General features: G+C 41.5%; 1 protein-coding gene across 3 annotated transcripts in view; it reads left to right on the top strand.

Annotated features, from left to right (window-relative positions):
- YTHDF3 (YTH N6-methyladenosine RNA binding protein F3) overlaps positions 1-6,559 on the top strand; it is a 30,149-nt gene extending 23,590 nt beyond the window's left edge. For all 3 annotated transcript variants that reach the window (XM_066625253.1, XM_066625251.1, XM_066625252.1), the window contains one exon: positions 5,419-6,559. In XM_066625253.1, coding sequence (XP_066481350.1) covers positions 5,419-5,442 — 24 coding nt within the window. In that variant the 3' untranslated portion in view covers positions 5,443-6,559. The remainder of the gene's footprint in view (positions 1-5,418) is intronic.
- Positions 6,560-17,764: the final 11,205 nt, after the last annotated feature.

The following is a 17,764-nucleotide window of genomic DNA, read 5'->3' as shown; positions in this document are numbered from 1 at the left end:
CATTAACAGCTACTGTCAGCTGAAGAAATGGACTATGGGTATGTTTGACAGCTTGCTGAGGTTGCTTCATATTTGAGCCACATCCAGTTCACAGTAAATCATTAACTGCATCATAATAAATAAACTTAATGGGGTTGCATCCCAAGTGATTGAGAGGCGCTGCATGCTCTATGGTTCTGTAGTCAGTTGGTTATCTTCCAACCTGTTTAATTACTCTTCAAAAATTTCCATATAGAGAAACTCTTCATCTTCTTTCCATCTTTCCATTGGGGTGCCTCAGGGCTGCTATTGTGTCTATGTACAGTATCCCTAGGTGAACTCTTTACTACCCATGGCCATCAATACCACCTGTCTGCTACTTCCCACAATACCTTTCTGCAAGCCATTCCTCAAAATTGCTTTTTCTGTGAAGTCTTTAGCCTACCCCTTAGTTCTCCATACTTTTTTGTAATAAAGTCTGTATGTGAAATAGCACATCCTACATAAGAACAGCCCCACTGGATCAGGCCATAGGCCCATCTAGTCCAGCTTCCTGTATCTCACAGCGGCCCACCAAATGCCCCAGGGAGCACACCAAATAACAAGAGACCTCATCCTGGTGCCCTCCCCTACATCTGGCATTCTGACATAACCCATTTCTAAAATCAGGAGGTTGCGCATACACATCATGGCTTGTACCCCATAATGGATTTTTCCTCCAGAAACTCGTCCAATCCCCTTTTAAAGGTGTCTAGGCTAGACGCCAGCACCACATCCTGTGGCAAGGAGTTCCACAGACCGACCACGAAGAGTAAAGAAATATTTTCTTTTGTCTGTTCTAACTCTCCCAACACTCAATTTTAGTGGATGTCCCCTGGTTCTGGTGTTATGTGAGAGTGTAAAGAGCATATCTCTATCTACTTTATCCTTCTCATGCATAATTTTGTATGTCTCAATCATGTCCCCCCTCAGGCGCCTCTTTACTAGGCTGAAGAGGCCCAAACGCCATAGCCTTTCCTCATAAGGAAGGTGCCCCAGCCCAGCAATCATTTTAGTTGCCCTCCTTTGCACCTTTTCCATTTCCACTATATCCTTTTTGAGATGTGGCGACCAGAACTGGACACAATACTCCAGGTGTGGCCTTACCATCGATTTGTACAACGGCATTATAATACTAGCCGTTTTGTTCTCAATACCCTTCCTAATGATCCCAGGCATAGAATTGGCCTCCCTCCTGCCTCCTCCCCACCCTCCACAAAGCCTTGCATCAGCCGAGCTCAGCTAAAGCAAGGCTTGCTCCCTCTGCTGGTGCAGTGGCTGAAGTCAACTTCCATGGGCTGGCATGCCTCAGTGTGCTGGCCTAATCAACTCTTGAGGACGTGCAAACGTGCCTTATGGCACGTTTGCGACCCTCGTGGGCCTTGCGCCGGCCCAAGGACAAATCAGGATTGCGCCTGTAGTCACAGTTCTGTAACTGGACTAGTGATTTTACTCTCTGGTATGAATTTGATTTATCAGTAAACTGCTCTATGAACATTTTTGTTGAAAAGTGATACATAAATATTCTTAGTGTAATGTTTAATCACAAACACTTTTTGAATAGAGCAAGTAATTATGTGTTCGGTAAAATCTAAAGTTGTGAAAATAGTCTTAAGGGCCTTTAAATGCAAATACATTCTTGGTTTTTTACATTAACTGAAAAAATTTCCTATAGCAACTGTTACGGGATAGTCGTTTGCTTAGTTTCAGCACAAGGCTAAACCAATTGTGTATATGACCAGGCATGAGCCTTGGGCTTGCATGCTTCCCCTTCATATTTGAGGAGAAGAGTTCACGGTTTGAAGCAAATGGCAGTTTCACATTTCACCTGAATTCAGGATAGAGCTGTATCAGTATAGAAGTGGGTCAAACTGTTAATTGACCAAGTTCAGATCCTGGTTTAACTTTGGTTTGAACAGATCAGTTTTCCATAGTTGAATAAGACAAACTGGGGGTTGTTCCAAACCATGAACAGAGGTATTAAATCTCCCTGCCCATCTGAAGAGATTGGTGAGTATGTGAAACCAAAGCTCAGGCCTGCTCAAGTACACAGCACAAAACCATGTTATGTTGTTGCATCTGAATTAGGCTGTTTATGTTTAAAGTAGATGCCGTGGTTCATTTCTAGTCACAAGCAAGGTGACGCAATCCTTGTAAGTATTCTTAAGCGATCCATAATTACTGTAGATTGGGGCTCAACAAATTTGATTTGGATTTAGGAACCAGTAATTTTCTAAGATTTTTGTTTTAAAGCTGTGCACCAGCCTCCCTGTGCTGATGTGGGCCCCAGACCGGGTGAGTTTGCATTGGCCTAGCTTGACTGGCGCAGGACTCTGGGGGAGGGGGGCATGGGGAGGGCAAGGCAGGAGGGGAGGCATTTTGGTGTGAGGGTGGGTGGGCAGCGGGTGTTTCCAGGGGCAGGCAGGTGGGGAACAGGAGGTGGGGCCAGGATCTGGTACTTAAGCTGGATCCTAGCTCTGTCATGGGCTGCTCAGATTCGCCCCACCTCTTTAGGTGGCACAGTTCTGAGTAGCCCTATTCCCCAGGATAAGGGGAAAGTCTCTCCTTGCCTTGGTGTGACCCATGAGCAGCCCAAAATTTGTGCTGGATACAGCGCAGGTCTGCTGCCCTGCCTGTTTCAGTGCAAGTTGGGATTGGGTTGCCTGCTGAACTCGCTTATCTGGGTGTCAGTCCCCTTGCATTCAGTGGACTTCTGAGTCCATGTACTTCCTTTCCTGCAAAGAGAGGGGGGCACACCTAGAGTGCTGAAGGGAAGGAGAAGTGTGCGTGTGCTCACATGAGAAACTGCTTCACCTTGTTGTATGAGACAAGCTCTCTGCAAAACCAAGTCTGCTTAGAGTTCTGCTTCTGTCCTGACAAGTTTCCATTTCACAGAAGAAAGCTTATTTGTATTGCATCTGCAGTAAGCAGATTCAATATTAATCTGTATGACGGTAACCACACTTCAGAAGTCCCCCAGATTAGGAATAAATTCAATAAGGAGGGGAGGAGTTGACACCATTAAAAGCCCCCTGGCTTCAATATCCAAACCTTTTGTGCCTTCCATGCCACCATTCTTTCCCCAACAACTTCTTCCTCTCTCTGGGCTTCCTTAAGCACTTCCAAATTCTAATTTGGTAAGCTGCTACAACTGTATACAGGTAATTATACATCCATAGCTCCAGATGCCTGAGCTAGGACACCTTAAGAATTTACTTTTACCTCTTATTACAAAGCATATCCAAGGCCATCAAATGTAGACTGAGTGTCTTTTTGATCATCTCGGGCAATACACTCCACCAAAATGCTCGTGTTTATTTAAAGATAAGATTATATAAGAGAGAACTTAAAGCTCTTAGTAAAGCTCTCAGTAAGCATAAGGACAGGCGTACAATACAGCAATAAAACAAAAAAGATATCTAAAACTAACTCCCTCATACCACTTTATTAGCAGATTTTCCTAAAGAATGTTGCGAAGTCTTAGGTTAGCAGTGGAAGCAATCCATAATTCACAGGCTGCTGCCCACAGACAACCAGTTCTAAGCCCCCCAAGAGGTTGGAAAAAAGCAAAGGGCAGCAAGCAATAGAGCAGACAAATACAAACTCCCAAGCCTTCCTTTTTTATACCTTTTCCTGTTCTCCTGAAAATGTATCTTAATCGCATGACTGTGTTAATGAGCTCCAGCTGGCATTAATGACCTTTCCTGTCCAACTCTGTTTCTGGGTGCCACAGCCTGGCAGGGCAAGAAGAAAACAGGTGCTGATCCTAATACTTACTACTCTTCAGTCTTCTGATGCTGCTCCTTGTTTGCTCCAGGACTACATCTAGTCACTGACCAGAGAGCAAGAGTAATGCAGCGTTCCATGAACTCTGCCCCCCCCAGTCTCCAGTTTGGAGTCTATAAACCTAAGCCCCCCTCAGTCTCTGTTCTGATCTCCCAGATTGCGTCAGGTGTCCCCAATTTCATCTATTTGACCTGGATTTAGAAACTGTTTATTCTCACAGTTCTCCTACAGTTTTCTGTATAGTCCTGTTTGCCAGTCTGAAACATCTAAAACCTTATATCCAATTCTCGTATCTTTACCGTCTGCTAGATAACACATATACATAAGAAAATTCTACAAACTGTACAGAAAGTTGAATGTAATGGAGAATAGGGAAGATATGCAGGGATTGAGTTACTTCATATGTAACCTGAAGTCTGAGAACTTGCATTGATAAATGAGATGACAAACTGATGCTGTTGAACCAGAGTTCAGCTGGGTGATAGGGTAGAGGGGATACTTATCAAATTTGCAGCTGGAACAAGGTGGTAATAGCAAGACCGAATTAGGATTCACAATGTTCTTGATGGGTTCCACCAGTGAGCCCACACCAACAAGATGAAGTTGAACAGAGACAGATGTAAAGTATGTATGGTTCCTTTGAACTCTAGCCTTCTATGAACCTTCTTCTGCAGTGATCCATAGTAGGCAAATTACTATCAACCAGTTGTTGGATTGTCAAGTCCATTTAATATAAATGCTAGTTGCTTGTCAGCAATCAGTAAAATCCACCATGAGGTTTGCTTGTTGATTTCTCAAGAAGTAATGCTAAAATCATGTGTGACATTGTGTTGCCTGTTGGACAAAATCCTGAATATATTGAAGTTTGTCCCTTTGGATGGGGAGAAATTGACAAAGCTTTCTGTGCTTTTTTCATTTTGCTGCCTGATAGGTTTTGTAAATAGTATACAAGTAATGCAGTATATTAGGAAAAGTAGCAGCGTGGAAGTGCTTTCATATTTCAGTAGTTGTAAGCTGATTATAAAGTATTTTATAAATATTCCGGAGACAATATTATCAAAATAAATATCTTTTCCCTTCTAAAGGATTGTTAAGTAGAATGCTGTTATTCACTAACTAAACTTCAGTTCTCATAAAATAGTGATGTCTGCTGTTATGCTCACATGGAAACTGGGTTTAAATAGTCTTCCATTTGCTTTAGTGATCAGAACAACATTTTGCTAAAAGTATTATGGATTAGCGTGCATAACACCATGGTATGTGTCTGTACAGTAAATATGCCTAATGTTAAATACTGGTGCAAACACAGTTCATGGTTCATTTTTCTGCCGTATAGAACCTTGTGGTGTTCTTATTTTTTCTCCAAGTTTGCATGATGCTGATTCCTCATCAAAGAGAGAGACTGTTAACCCACCAAGTTGTTTAAACTGCCAGTCTTCACAGGCTGGATTCAGGAAATGAACCTTTGCTCAACTAATAGCCTCCATGTTTCTGTAAAATTGACTACATACTTATATGAAATATTTATAGTAGAACAGCTGCTCTATTCTGTTACACAGAGCAGAAGACTTTTGTGACAGTGCTATGCTAATTTTCCTTTCTTCTCTTCTGCAGGAGAGGAATAGAAACAAACAATAACTATATGACGATGGTCCTGCTAGAATTACAACACTAATGATGTAGACTCTGGAAATGCCTAATATGTCTAAGAAGACGTTATTAAAGCTTTGTTCCTGCTTAAGGTGACATCTTTGAACACTTTAACACAAAATTGACTTTTCTTGTAATGGTTCTCATCAGTGCATCTACCCTTATACTCTCTCACCAAACACACTTGAGAACTGTAACTTCGTCAAGCACTTTCTGTCTGAAGCTTTTACCAGTATCTGCTGTCTTTTGTAATTATGCATCCTAGCTAAGGCACAGGAGATGGAACGAATGCAAGGATTCATTAACTCTTTGAATTTGTTAAATACTAACAATTAACCATCATAAGTGGTTCAATGATGTGAGATTCACATTGCTTCAACTTATTTTTCTTTGATGTAGTTTTTTAATTGTCAGTTTTTAGCTATTCAACAGAATTAAAGCAAAATCATGCCATATTTAGTCCTGGAGTAAAACTCAAGTCTAAATGTTCATGTGAAAATTATTGTAGTAAACTTTTACTATGGCAAAGCAACTTTGAGCTGCAGTTTAGCCAAATGAATTATAACATGAAATTATATTAGAATGACATTTCCCTTGTTTCAAACTGTTTGGTGTAGAGAATATTAATATATGCAGCTTGGTGGGCCGCACCAGTTAATGCACATTTTCTTTTTTTCTGTAACATGTATACTGAAAAAGTGCATTTGTCTGAGGAACTGTTTGTTTGCTACCACTCAATCTCAGTTTTGAGTACATGTACCTCAGTCTAAATCAGACTTTTTATGACCTTTATAACTACATTTAAAATCTTTAATTCCTATTTCTGGGTGTTTGCAAGCCTGAAAAGATTGCTTATCATGGACGTGAAAATTTACTCCTCTAGGTGATTTCACTAGCTAAATAAACATAATTCTTGTTTTAGCAAGCATTTACTGTTTCTCAGATTTTGTTTGTTCCCAGCTCTGCAGAATAGTCTGATATTCAATTCAGAACACTTTGGGAAATAAACGTTTATCCATGGTTTTGGTTTGTATGCTCATGGCTGTGTTTACATGTTATTTGTTAGTGCTATATAATAAAAGCCTAGGTACCATATTCACCTGAATATTCTCTATGCTACTTCTTAAATTTTTCTTTTAGCTTCAAATTTCTGCTTGCACAGCACTATGAATAATGGCCCGATGGTAATGTAAAGCAGTTGTCTTAGTTCATAAAATGCTGAACAGCCTTGTTCTGGAGTTCGCCAGTGTTTTTAGAAGATCAGGATGGAAGGCAGATACGAAGTTGAAAATAACTATTGTATGAATGCTTAATATATCTGTCAAATGAATGTTTACATAATGTCTCAAATTTTTCATTGACATCTCTATTTCTGAAACTTGGAGGGATGCTTAAAACTGTTTCATTCCATACCTAGAGGTGGAGACTGTTTATCAGCGAATTTTATATCCATGGATCTGGCTCAATGTGGGTCCCCTGTTGGACCCACACTGACCCAGACTCGGCCCAACCTGAATCCTCTGAAGGTGGCTGGAACCTTTGGAGGGCTTTCTGAAGCCTACAGAGGCTGCATGCATTCGCCTGCATCCTCTGTGGGAGAATACCTCCTAGAGGCAGAAAAACACAAAGCCCACAGAGGCTGTTGGTGAATGTGTGCAGTTCTGGTCACCTTCGGAGGTTTTAAGCAAAGCTCTGATCGCCTCTGAAGGTTTTAAGGGGCCAAAAACCAGGCTTATCTTGTGTTTTCAGTATCTGTGGAGGGTCTGAACAGATTTCCCACAAATACTGAGACTTCACCTGTATTCTCTTCTACTTTGTGCTTATTACACGAGCTTAAGAAGAGAAATAACATATTTGAGAAGTGTGAGCAGGCATTTTGCCACTGAAAACTTTGCATCATATTACTCGTCTTGAGCTTTTGTGGAAAGCTACTTGCTCCACTGAGCTCTCAGAGACTGATTTTCAAGTACATAAACTATGATTTAGGATATTTTATAGTTCTAGTGTGAAGAATTTGCTGCAGCAAAACAGTGGATAAGCTAGTAGTAAGACTACCTGACCTCCAAAGAAAGCTATAACATCCACCTGACTATTTTAAAAGGTTATGTAGTACTGAACTTCTTATTCGTATCCAGCACAGAATTAAAAGTTTTGAGGTCTGATGTAGACCTGCAGTATCCCACATTGTGTTGCCACTTGCAGAACAATCATGTGCACCAAGGTTGCTAGTGATAACTTTGAGTCTCGATGTGAATTTTTACTGTGCCAGTGCAAACTTTAAATAGAGGGGTTTTCTTGATGTTGCCGAAATTGGCTTGACTGACACAAGGAGCTACTTATTTGACTAAATGGACCCCAGACCACTTGATGGTGTTACAGGTGGCATGTGTATGAGTGAATTGAGTTGATGTTGACACATGTGTTCAGTGTTAGTGGTGATGGTTAACAAAGCTTCAGTGGAATGCCAAGATCGATAAGCTAACTTCTCCATGTTGTACACAGTTTTGGGGCAACAATAGTTACTTGGGATTCCTTCCTGTATCGTCTTCATCATGCACCACCATTGTTCAAGACAGGACCTCTGTAGGGGCACATTTTCTCAGCAAGTCTCATAAGTAGCCTGTGTTGAAATTTTGTTATTTAAAGACACGTGGCTTATTATAAAAGAGAACCATATTTTAAGGCAGTGTTATGTATATAAAGTCCAACACACATATTGGATGCACTCTGCACTTGCTGCCTGAATTTGAGAAGTAGTGACTGTACATTTTTGGCATGTGTGCTTTGGAATGAATGTGTGTATCTTCTGTGGCAACTTGCCGGGGAGTGCAATCCCATTTTATCCATGCTGCAGACTGAGCCCCAGTGATGGTTCTTAGACACCACCTATTGACGTGCATCTGAACGTCTGCTTGCAGTTAACTCTGCACCAAGAAAAAGCCAAATTCTGCAAATGAGGATGTCCTTATTGGTTTGCTTAATTTTATTCTCCTGTTATGGGAAAAGAGCAAGGAGGTGCTCATGATACCTGAAGATCTGCTTTTTGAGCAGTGGAAGTCTACTCTACCTTTTTTCTGGCATCAGAATCTTAACCAGAGTTGCCTTCATGCTTTCAAGCCTTTCTCTGCAGCTATAAACTTCAAACTTTTGCATTTTTCCCGTGTTTGAGATTTTCTTGGTGCTAAATTCTGCACCTGGTACCAGATTTGGGCACATGTGCAGGATTGCATAATATCATTGCATTGGATGCAGTTCTTCACACAAGAATAATTTCAGTGAATCTACTATCCATGATGGTGGCTTAAGATTTGCCCTCAGACGTGAATCGGAAAATGGTTAAGTTCTGTTAAAGCTTTCTAAGTTGTGTGCTGAATTACTTTGTTGAACAGTAGTTATGTAAACTTGCTAAAGCTTCTGTGTGTGCTACAGTGATTCTTTGTGTCCAATTGATTGTGTATCATCTATTTTTAAGTAAACTTGAAATATGATACTGGTTTTCTTTCTTGAATTAAACTTTTAGAGTCTACTGTTAGAATGAGGAATGAGAATGAGCAGATTCCAGACTATAGAATATACATGTATACGAAAATGTAATGCAAATTAAATGGTTTACAAAAGGAGAACCAAACCTCATCCAATCACTTCACATAGCTAATACTTAGTTTGAGGCAATGGGAAGATTGGCACTATAAGCGAAATGTTTGCCTTACTGTATGATTTAAAATGTAGGGACCTTGTAATTTAAATAACATAAGCAGCTGTATGCTTCAGGGATCTCTCAATCTGTAAGGGTAAAACTGTTTTAGTTTTCTTTCTATCATACTGATACAAAATCTATTACTGCAAACTCTGTCCTTTGCTGTTCCATTCGGCTTCATGTTGCTAGTACTTATGATTCATCAGTATAAATGAGAGCCCGCATATTTAGATATCCGAATGGAGTGTTCAGAAAAAATATAGTTGGCTTGTGGGCCATCATTTTCAGGGAAGGGAGGGGGTGTTAATTTTTGGTGGACTGATAATAAGCATCAAATATATTGTGCTGAGCATAACAAATAGGACAATTTTGGATATATAACTCTAAAACAGGGGTGTCAAACATAAGGACCATGGGCTGGATGTGGCCCTCGGAAACAGTTTATCCCCCTAGTTATAATTGGGCTCTCCCAGTTTGATGTTGAGATCTCTCATATCTTGAAAATATGAACAAGATTTGCACATTTTCCCTTATGCCATTTGCAGCTAATGAGTTTTCTATGCGAGAACAAAGTGCTTATTTCTGTCCATCATCTGCTTAATGATGTCACTTCCAATCCTCAGTAGGCACCATGAATGCTAACTTTGACCCTTGCATCCCTGCCCTAAAAGTTCACTCAGGGTTGATCATTTTGGTAATGAATCTGAAGTCACGGTTATGGCAATATGTCACTCTGGCTGTGATGAAAATGACTTGCACTTTGTCATTCTAACTACTGACACTGGATGGGATCTGAAGCCCTGTGTATTGTGATATCCACATGCCTAGGGACTTTTCAACTTCCCTTTTTAGTGACTGCTCTTTTAAGAATTGTCCCTAGCAGATTCTGTATGAGGAATACTCACTGTTTGGAATTATGGGGATAAACATAAATGTCTGTAAATTTTATGCAATGTTATCAATTGCAAACTTGGCTAAAGATTTACCCATGTTAAAGAAAATGAAACCTGAGGTTTTTGAGGTTCTGCTATACTGTCAATTCTACATGAAACTCTTAAGGTTTGTACTTAACTCATCAAGTACAGAGAACAACAAAATGGTAGAGTTCTAATCTCATTTGCCATAAGCAGTAAAAGATGGAATCATGGAAAAAGTACTTGTGAAGGTGACAAATGTATGTTATCCAAAGTTTTGAATTTGGAATTAAGGTTGAAGTATATTAGGTTTTGGTTCCTGAGTAACTGTAATTGTGGGGCTTGTATTTTGAGATGTCACATTTTTTGCTGATACTACATAGCTCAGTATTCCAGCATGGGAAGTAATAAATACTTTTTTGTAGCAGTTGCCTACAAGAGTTGAGATGCCCACTCTTCACAGGAGTGGCATATGCTAGAGTGTAATAAATACAGAGGAAATTCCATTTGACACAGATGGAGTATTAATAGATTTGGACGCGATGGAATTTAAAAGCATGAGAATTTTAAGCAACATTACTCGTGGAGTAAATATAGCCCCTGTGATGGACACTGCATAAAAGGAAGGCAAAAGTAACTTCGTAATCTGTCATCTCTCCTGAATAGAACTGAGGTCACTAATTGCTTTACCCTTAAGTTTTTGGGACCACATGCTAAATCGAAGTAAGCTGGGTAATTCTGTCTGTCATGTTGCATTATGTACTAGCTGCTGCCCTCACATATTTTCCAAACTGATCCTCTGGAGATTATCTGGGATTCCTCCAGGAGGAGATTGATAATACTTGATGAGTGGCTGGGAGCCAAATTCATAGGAGAAGTGTTGGATGCATTCTATGATGTGCTCAGTTTGAGCATGATCACTGGACCAACAGGTTTCAGTTGTGCCACATATAAACACAGTACTAAAATACCTTCCTTGCATACAAGGATTTGATGACAAATGCATAGTATCTCTCAGCAGATATAGCAAGAACTGATGATATAGCAAGAACACCATCCTGATGGTGGATGTCTGAAAAGTAATGCACTGATTAACTGACCACTTTTCAGTCTCATCAAAGGTGCAAAATACCTTTTTCAGGGAAGTCATGAGTTTACAGGAATATTGTAGAACTTTAATGGAACATAGTTATGGGTTAAGGAAATCTTGTTCATCTAAATTCATAATGTTAGGCTTATGTTATCTCATGTCACAATAAGTAGTATGTGTATATCCAGATATTTAAATCTCCAAGTACTTTGCATGTCTCCCATGCCACCTGAAACAAACTCTGTATGCATTTCAAATGACTCATGGTTATTCAAAGCTAATAGGTTTGCTCAGTTGAGAAGGAGTAACATTACTACATCAAATGGATCAAGAAATTGGTTCAGCCAATTGCTAGGTATTTCAACACAGCTGCAACAATTACTGCAGGCTTAGTGGAGAAGGTTTCTAGTATCCATGCTGTGCAAGACATAATGAAGTCTGGTATTATTACATTCTAGATTAGATTAAGCAGTAGAAGTGGGGGAGGGAGAGAATTTAAGCAGTAGAACAGGGTGAGGGAGGTTGTGTGTGAACAAAGAACTGAAATGTAGTTTTATCACTCCATGACTACTGACAATACCACCAAAGAAATTGTGGGCTGTTCCATCCCTGTGCATAAGGCAAGGAGGGGAAAATGATGGATGCCCCATCACAGTAATGGGGGGGGGGGTCACAGGGGTTGCAGGTCCCTGGGCAGTACTCTTCCAGGGGGTGGCAATGCCACAGCCCCTAGTCACATCTGGAGGGTGTTCTGAGACCTTCAGGAGGCCTTAGAAGGTCACTTCTGATTTTGCAAAAAAAAAAAAAAAAAAAAAGGTGATGTTTTAAGGTGCTACAAGGCCTTCTGAGGCCAGGGAGGCTTCTAAGACCTTAAAATGTTACTTCTGGATTTCCAGGAAAACCAAAAGTGATCTTCTAAGGCCTCCTGAAGGTATCAGATCACCAGATGCGACTGGAGCACTGCTCCGGTAATCTTGGGGGGGGGGCACAGGGGCAACCCTGGAAGGTGTGCCCCGGGGTGGCACCCCTTCTGGCTATGCCACTGCCCTATCATTGACTGGATACCTTAGGGGAGGTATCTATATAGCTGTTAGGACTGCTTCTGCTCAGTGCACATTTAACAAAGGAGTACCACACCTAGGAAAGCATCATCATCGATATTTATATACTGCTTTAACAGGCTATTTAATTTTAAAATAAAGTAGATGGAGATCAGCTGCTTGCCTTTCAGGGGCTGAGTAAAAATTTTTGCTCTTTTCCTGATTGACCTGGGTTTAAGGTATATTCTCATCTACTGCAGGCTGAGGGGGCCTGTGCTTTAAGTTTGGTCACAACTGGTGTGTTTAGAGTGGGGTTAAGACTAGGGCATTTAGTTTGACCAATCTGCTTGCCAATCTCCAGAGCTTGGGAAGGCTGAATGGAAACCCACTGAGAAATGGGTGTGGCTCACTTGTAATCCAGACTCCTTATGTGCCTCAGTAGGGTATTATGTGACCAAAAAGAACGAGACCTCAAACTGGCCAATTTGCACACAGAAAACTCAAGTGAGTAGCAGAAAAGGAACAGTGGCTGCTGTTGGAAGGGGTTTAATTTCAAAGCTATATATGTATATGCTGCAGAAGTGTCCATTGAGTGAGAGCTTTGGGGATGGAGTGACTCGGGAACTTGAAACTAAAAAAATTAATAAATGCTTTTCATGATGGGTGGTGGATGTGGATATATTTGTTTTGCTTGGATGCTACACTGCTATTCTGTAGGCAGGATTTCCCCCCCTTTCCCTCCCTGTGAAATCTCTATCAGCAAAGCAAAGCCACCCAGTGACAAGTGTGGAAAGCAGGTTTTATATTCATGGTGACAGTATTTTCAAGTGCTGCACCCTTGCACTTCAGAGTGAGTGACTGCCATTTGCAGATGGGAGAAAATAAAGGAATACAACTGGGGCTGTTATTGGAGTAGAGGCTAAATCAGTACATAGGTTTACCAGTAACAGAGAGCCCACAAATATGGAATTTGGGGAGGGCCTATGGCTTAGTGGTAATACGTTGTATTAGCATCCCAGGTTCAGTTCTTGGCATCTTAGGCTGGGAGAGACCCTTGTCTGACCCTGGGGAGCTGCTCCTACTCAAGGTACGCAATAAGGCAGCTTTATATGCTCCAGCAATAAAACTTCTTGCACGTCTCTTTCCTGGGCTATGATTTATTTGGTCCCCGGAGCATAACAATGGTCTAGATTATTCTCATGCCTGTTGTCATGACTTATAAATGCAGGGAGGAGAATGCTTCCTATGCTACCCATACTTGCTTTGGTAACTTTCCATGATTAAAACTTGTCATAGTTTTAAATGCTGGTTCTTAAATATTAAGCATGTCTCTTGTTTTTTTAAATATATAAGCATTCTACCAAATTGCGTTGCTGAATGATATGGAATGCAACAAGGATAATTACTCTGCAGCGGTGCTCATTCTGCATATGCTTACATTAGTAAGTTATTATTCGCTAGGAAACGGAAGAGAGAGACATGCTTGATTTTAGAACTTTCCGGAGTTTTAAAATAACCACTTTAATCATGGAAAGTTACCAAATCAAGCATAGGCAATCCAGGTAGGAAAGGTTTGAAAAAATATATATGGCAGCCATGAAAAAGATAAAGATCTGATTGAATGGCTTTCCCTACCCTCATGCCATCTAGAACAAGTACTTTGTCAGTGCTTTTCAACCACTAGTACTTGTTCACAGTAGAGAGTTCACAGTAGAGAGTGAACAAGTAGAGAGTACTTGTTCACAGTACATAGCCCCACTTCCATGATCTTATGGCACTTGCCCCACCTGGCTGACCCAGCTGGATGTTGAAATGGCTGGGTGGTGGTGCACCAGTGGGCAGGATGTGGCTGTGTAGCTGGCTAGCCCTTCAAAAGAAGGCATAGTATACAGCAGCGGTCTCCAAACCATGGGACCATTGCGTTAAGAAAAAGCCTTGCCTGCATGGCATGGCACTTACTGTTCTGTGCCACAGCCTCTTATGTTTCATTTGATCTCTGCTGCCCATTCACCCCAGCAGACGCTGCACCCAAGTTTCTGGGTGGACACAGCTGCCCACCACAAGTTTGTGAGGAGATCAGATGGAAAGATAAGAGGCTGCTGCATGGAGCAGTAAGTGCCATGCCGCGCGGACAAGGCTTTTCTTAACCCCAGATCCAGGCCACGGGCCGTAGCTTGGAACTTGCTGGTGTAGAGGAGGAGAGTACAAATGAAAGCTCCAGTTGTGGGGCAAGCTGCCATTCCTGTTCGTAGCTGCCATTTCTGGTGGCAGTGATTGTACTTGGAAGTCTGCCTCTGCAAAAGATGGTGGTTGGAGAAATTGGTGCTTGAAAAAATAAGTTTTAAGAGTTGAAAACCCCTGTTTTGGATAACAATGACTTTCTCCAAGCAGTGTTAAGGCAAGAACAGATTCTAATGATGTTTTGTATACTGTATTAGTTTGACTGCTATAACTATTTCCTTTGGATGTTTGGTGATGTTTGGCCTAATTATGTTTGGCTGTCTTGAGTGCCCTTCGGGAAGAAAGGCAGAATATAAATCAAATAAATATGTAACTGCTAGCAAGTTATTCTGATTTTTTCAAAAGAATATTTTTATTTTATTATATTTATATACCACCTCTCTCAATAGACTCAAGAATATTGTGCTTCCAGGCCACTTTTTACACATGGAAGTAGTTTTGGGTTGTGACTATGCTTCCAAAGTTGCAAGTCAAATGCATGGTAAGTCTGATTTGTTATTTAACAACAATAAACACTTTCTAGTATGCTTCCTAGCTTGCAGACCTCACACACCTCAATGAAAAAATCTTCATACACAGAGCGGCAAGATGCAATACTCCTGAAACTGGAGTCGTTCATCAGTCATTTGTGCCTTCTATAGTTTAATCTCCTGAGCTAGGCTACAGTGTTACTTTTAAACCCCAGGGAAGAGCATTTGCTTTACTAAATTGCTTAGGAAGTGGAAATGCCTGCCCACCTGTGGTTTTGTCACTTCTTATAAAAATTGTTCTGAATTCAGGTGCCATGTCAAACAAGTCAGAGAACCAAGACTCTGTAAGAATCCATTTAAGGGTCAATTTCAATGTTTATGTGAAGAGTAATTTTGAAGTGGTAACATTCCAGTTCTTGAGTGTGTAGATCATAACAATGGGTTCTGAGTTAGAGGTCTTGGCTTTTAAATGGGCATGGAAAGCTTGCCTTTTCTGTGATGTGATCCAGAATGTCCCATCTTCTCATTGGCTTCCAATGAACCAATGATTTTAGATTTATGTTCTTCTGATAGTTAGATTCATGTCATAAACCTCTGAATGCCAGCCCTTGTCCTCTGTTTTCATCTGTGAAGACTTGCTGGTCTAACATTGGCCTGATAGTATCATGCTAACTACAACCTAGTGGTCAGCTTTGTCCTTATCAAGACCTGAGATTAATGTGAGTAGTTATTCTTTATACAGATTCTGCTGATGTGATAGGATTTGCAGGCACATAGATTGCAGTCCTGGTTGTCCACATGCAGGATATGTACAGCACTACGGCTCCCACATTTTAGTCACCAAACCTTGTCAAACTTATTTGTGATTGTTTCAGAGAGCTTGGATTTGGAGTCACTGGTATTACCAGAACATGTCTGAAAGAATGCCTTCTTGCATTTGAGAAGTTGGGGCAATTTCACTTGAGTGTACTCTCATTTCTTTCTGACATAAATGGGGAAAATGAATCTCCACTTGCCTGAGAATGTCCTGGAATGAGACATGAGAATGAGCAGAGGCTGTTTGAACAAGTTCTGAGAGCAGTGACACCTTGTAGATCACACCACCAGTTGGTTGTTACAGGAATGCTTTAACTCAACTCTTGCTGAAGCTTTACGTATTAGGTATTCATCTGGTGGATGTTACAAAAGTATGAAATTGCTGCTACTCTTGTTTAAATTCTTCAGCATAGCAGTGGCCTTTTGGGGCACAATTACTAGAGGTGTTTGTTTCTGATGAGCAAGATAGGGTTACGCTGTGATCCCTAACCTATTTTCTGCATGAATTAAAAACTTGAGACAAAAAAAACTTGAGCTGTGCAGTTTGTTCCTATTAAATGTACACGACAAGCATGTAAGAGGAAATTAATTGTGCTTTGGAATGAAATCCCCAGCTTGGCAAAATTTCACAAAATTGACTGACAGTGCAATCCTAAGTCAAGGATCCATTGGTGCAGTGGTCCTTGTGCTGGCAGACAATGATGCAAATAAGCTGTAAGGCATGTCATGACACACAGAGTATGCAGTGCTGATGGGAAGGCCTTTGCTGACAAATAGGCCAGCATGTTGCAAATGTTGCAAGGCAAGTCATGACACATGGAGAGTATGCAGTGCTGGCAGGAAGGCCTTTTCTGGCCCACCAAGGCTGTATCCAAACCCCCAGCCACCAGCGGAGGTAAGTGTCCTATCCCAATTTTCCCAATCCTGCCAACTACGCCAATTCGTCCTATCCCAATTTTCTCTATCCTGCTGACTAGGCCACTTTGTCTCGTCCAAATATTCCAACTCGCTTCTAATGCCCACTTTTTGGCTAATTAACACCCTCCTTTTCCAAGAACTACAGCTGTGGTGTGCAAAGAAATGACCAGAACTCCTTATCAGTTGAGCAGTTAACAAGAATTTATTGCTACAAACACATACACTCCTTCAAGTCCTCTTGTCCTGAGGCTTTCCCTCCCCAAAACTCCACTTAACTCAGTGGGTAAAGGTCCAAAACCTCCAGTCCAAGTCCAATCTCCAAAGCACAGTCCACTCTTCTGCAGCAGTATCTCTCCTCTCCAGCAGAGTGTCTCCTCCAACAGGGTCTTGGCAGTCCTCTCTTCTGTGTCCTCCAGCAGAGTCCTGGCAGTCCCCTTCTCCCGTAGGTATGGGTCAGGTTCCCTCTGCGTCAGGTAGCCTTGCTCCTTCTGAAGCTGCCTTTTATCCTTGGATGTCTCATAATGCAAAATGCAGCTCACCTGTGAGCTACCTTGTTAGCCCAAATTAGGCTCAAGTGAGCTGTCTCTTCAGTCCATGTCCATTCAAAGTCCCATCAAGGTCAAATGAAGCTCAGGTGTCCAACCAGGTCTCCATTGGCCTTGATTGATTACAGCTGTGGAGCCAGCCCTGCCCTTCCCAGAGCTGTCAAATAGCTGTCAAAACATGGAATCGCTGTCAACACCACATCATCTACCTGATGATCTTCTGATCTTCCATTACAGTAAGTGAAGTGCCGAGTGGCAGAGGGGCATGGGGAGGGTGGTAGGGAGGGGGCGTTTTGGGGTGGGGCCTCCTACTGTTACACCCAGGCTGCTTGGACCTCTGCCTACTATGTAGCTGATGGAGGTCTGAATAGGCCCATAGGGCAGGCTGGGATGCTACTTAGGATAAGGGGAAAGATAGCTCCTTACCCTGAAGAGATCTGCAGCCTGCCATAAAGCTGTGCTGTATGCAGCGGAGGCCATGTGGTCCTGCTGTGTCAGCACAGCTTAGGATAGGGCTATGAATCCTGTATTTCTGTTGTAGTAGTAGTAATTTTTCTGTTTCAAGGGAAGTGCCTCTAA

This window comes from Tiliqua scincoides, chromosome 4, assembly GCF_035046505.1.
Source record: "Tiliqua scincoides isolate rTilSci1 chromosome 4, rTilSci1.hap2, whole genome shotgun sequence".
Lineage (NCBI taxonomy): Eukaryota > Metazoa > Chordata > Lepidosauria > Squamata > Scincidae > Tiliqua > Tiliqua scincoides.
This window is presented reverse-complemented; position numbering and strand designations above follow the sequence as displayed.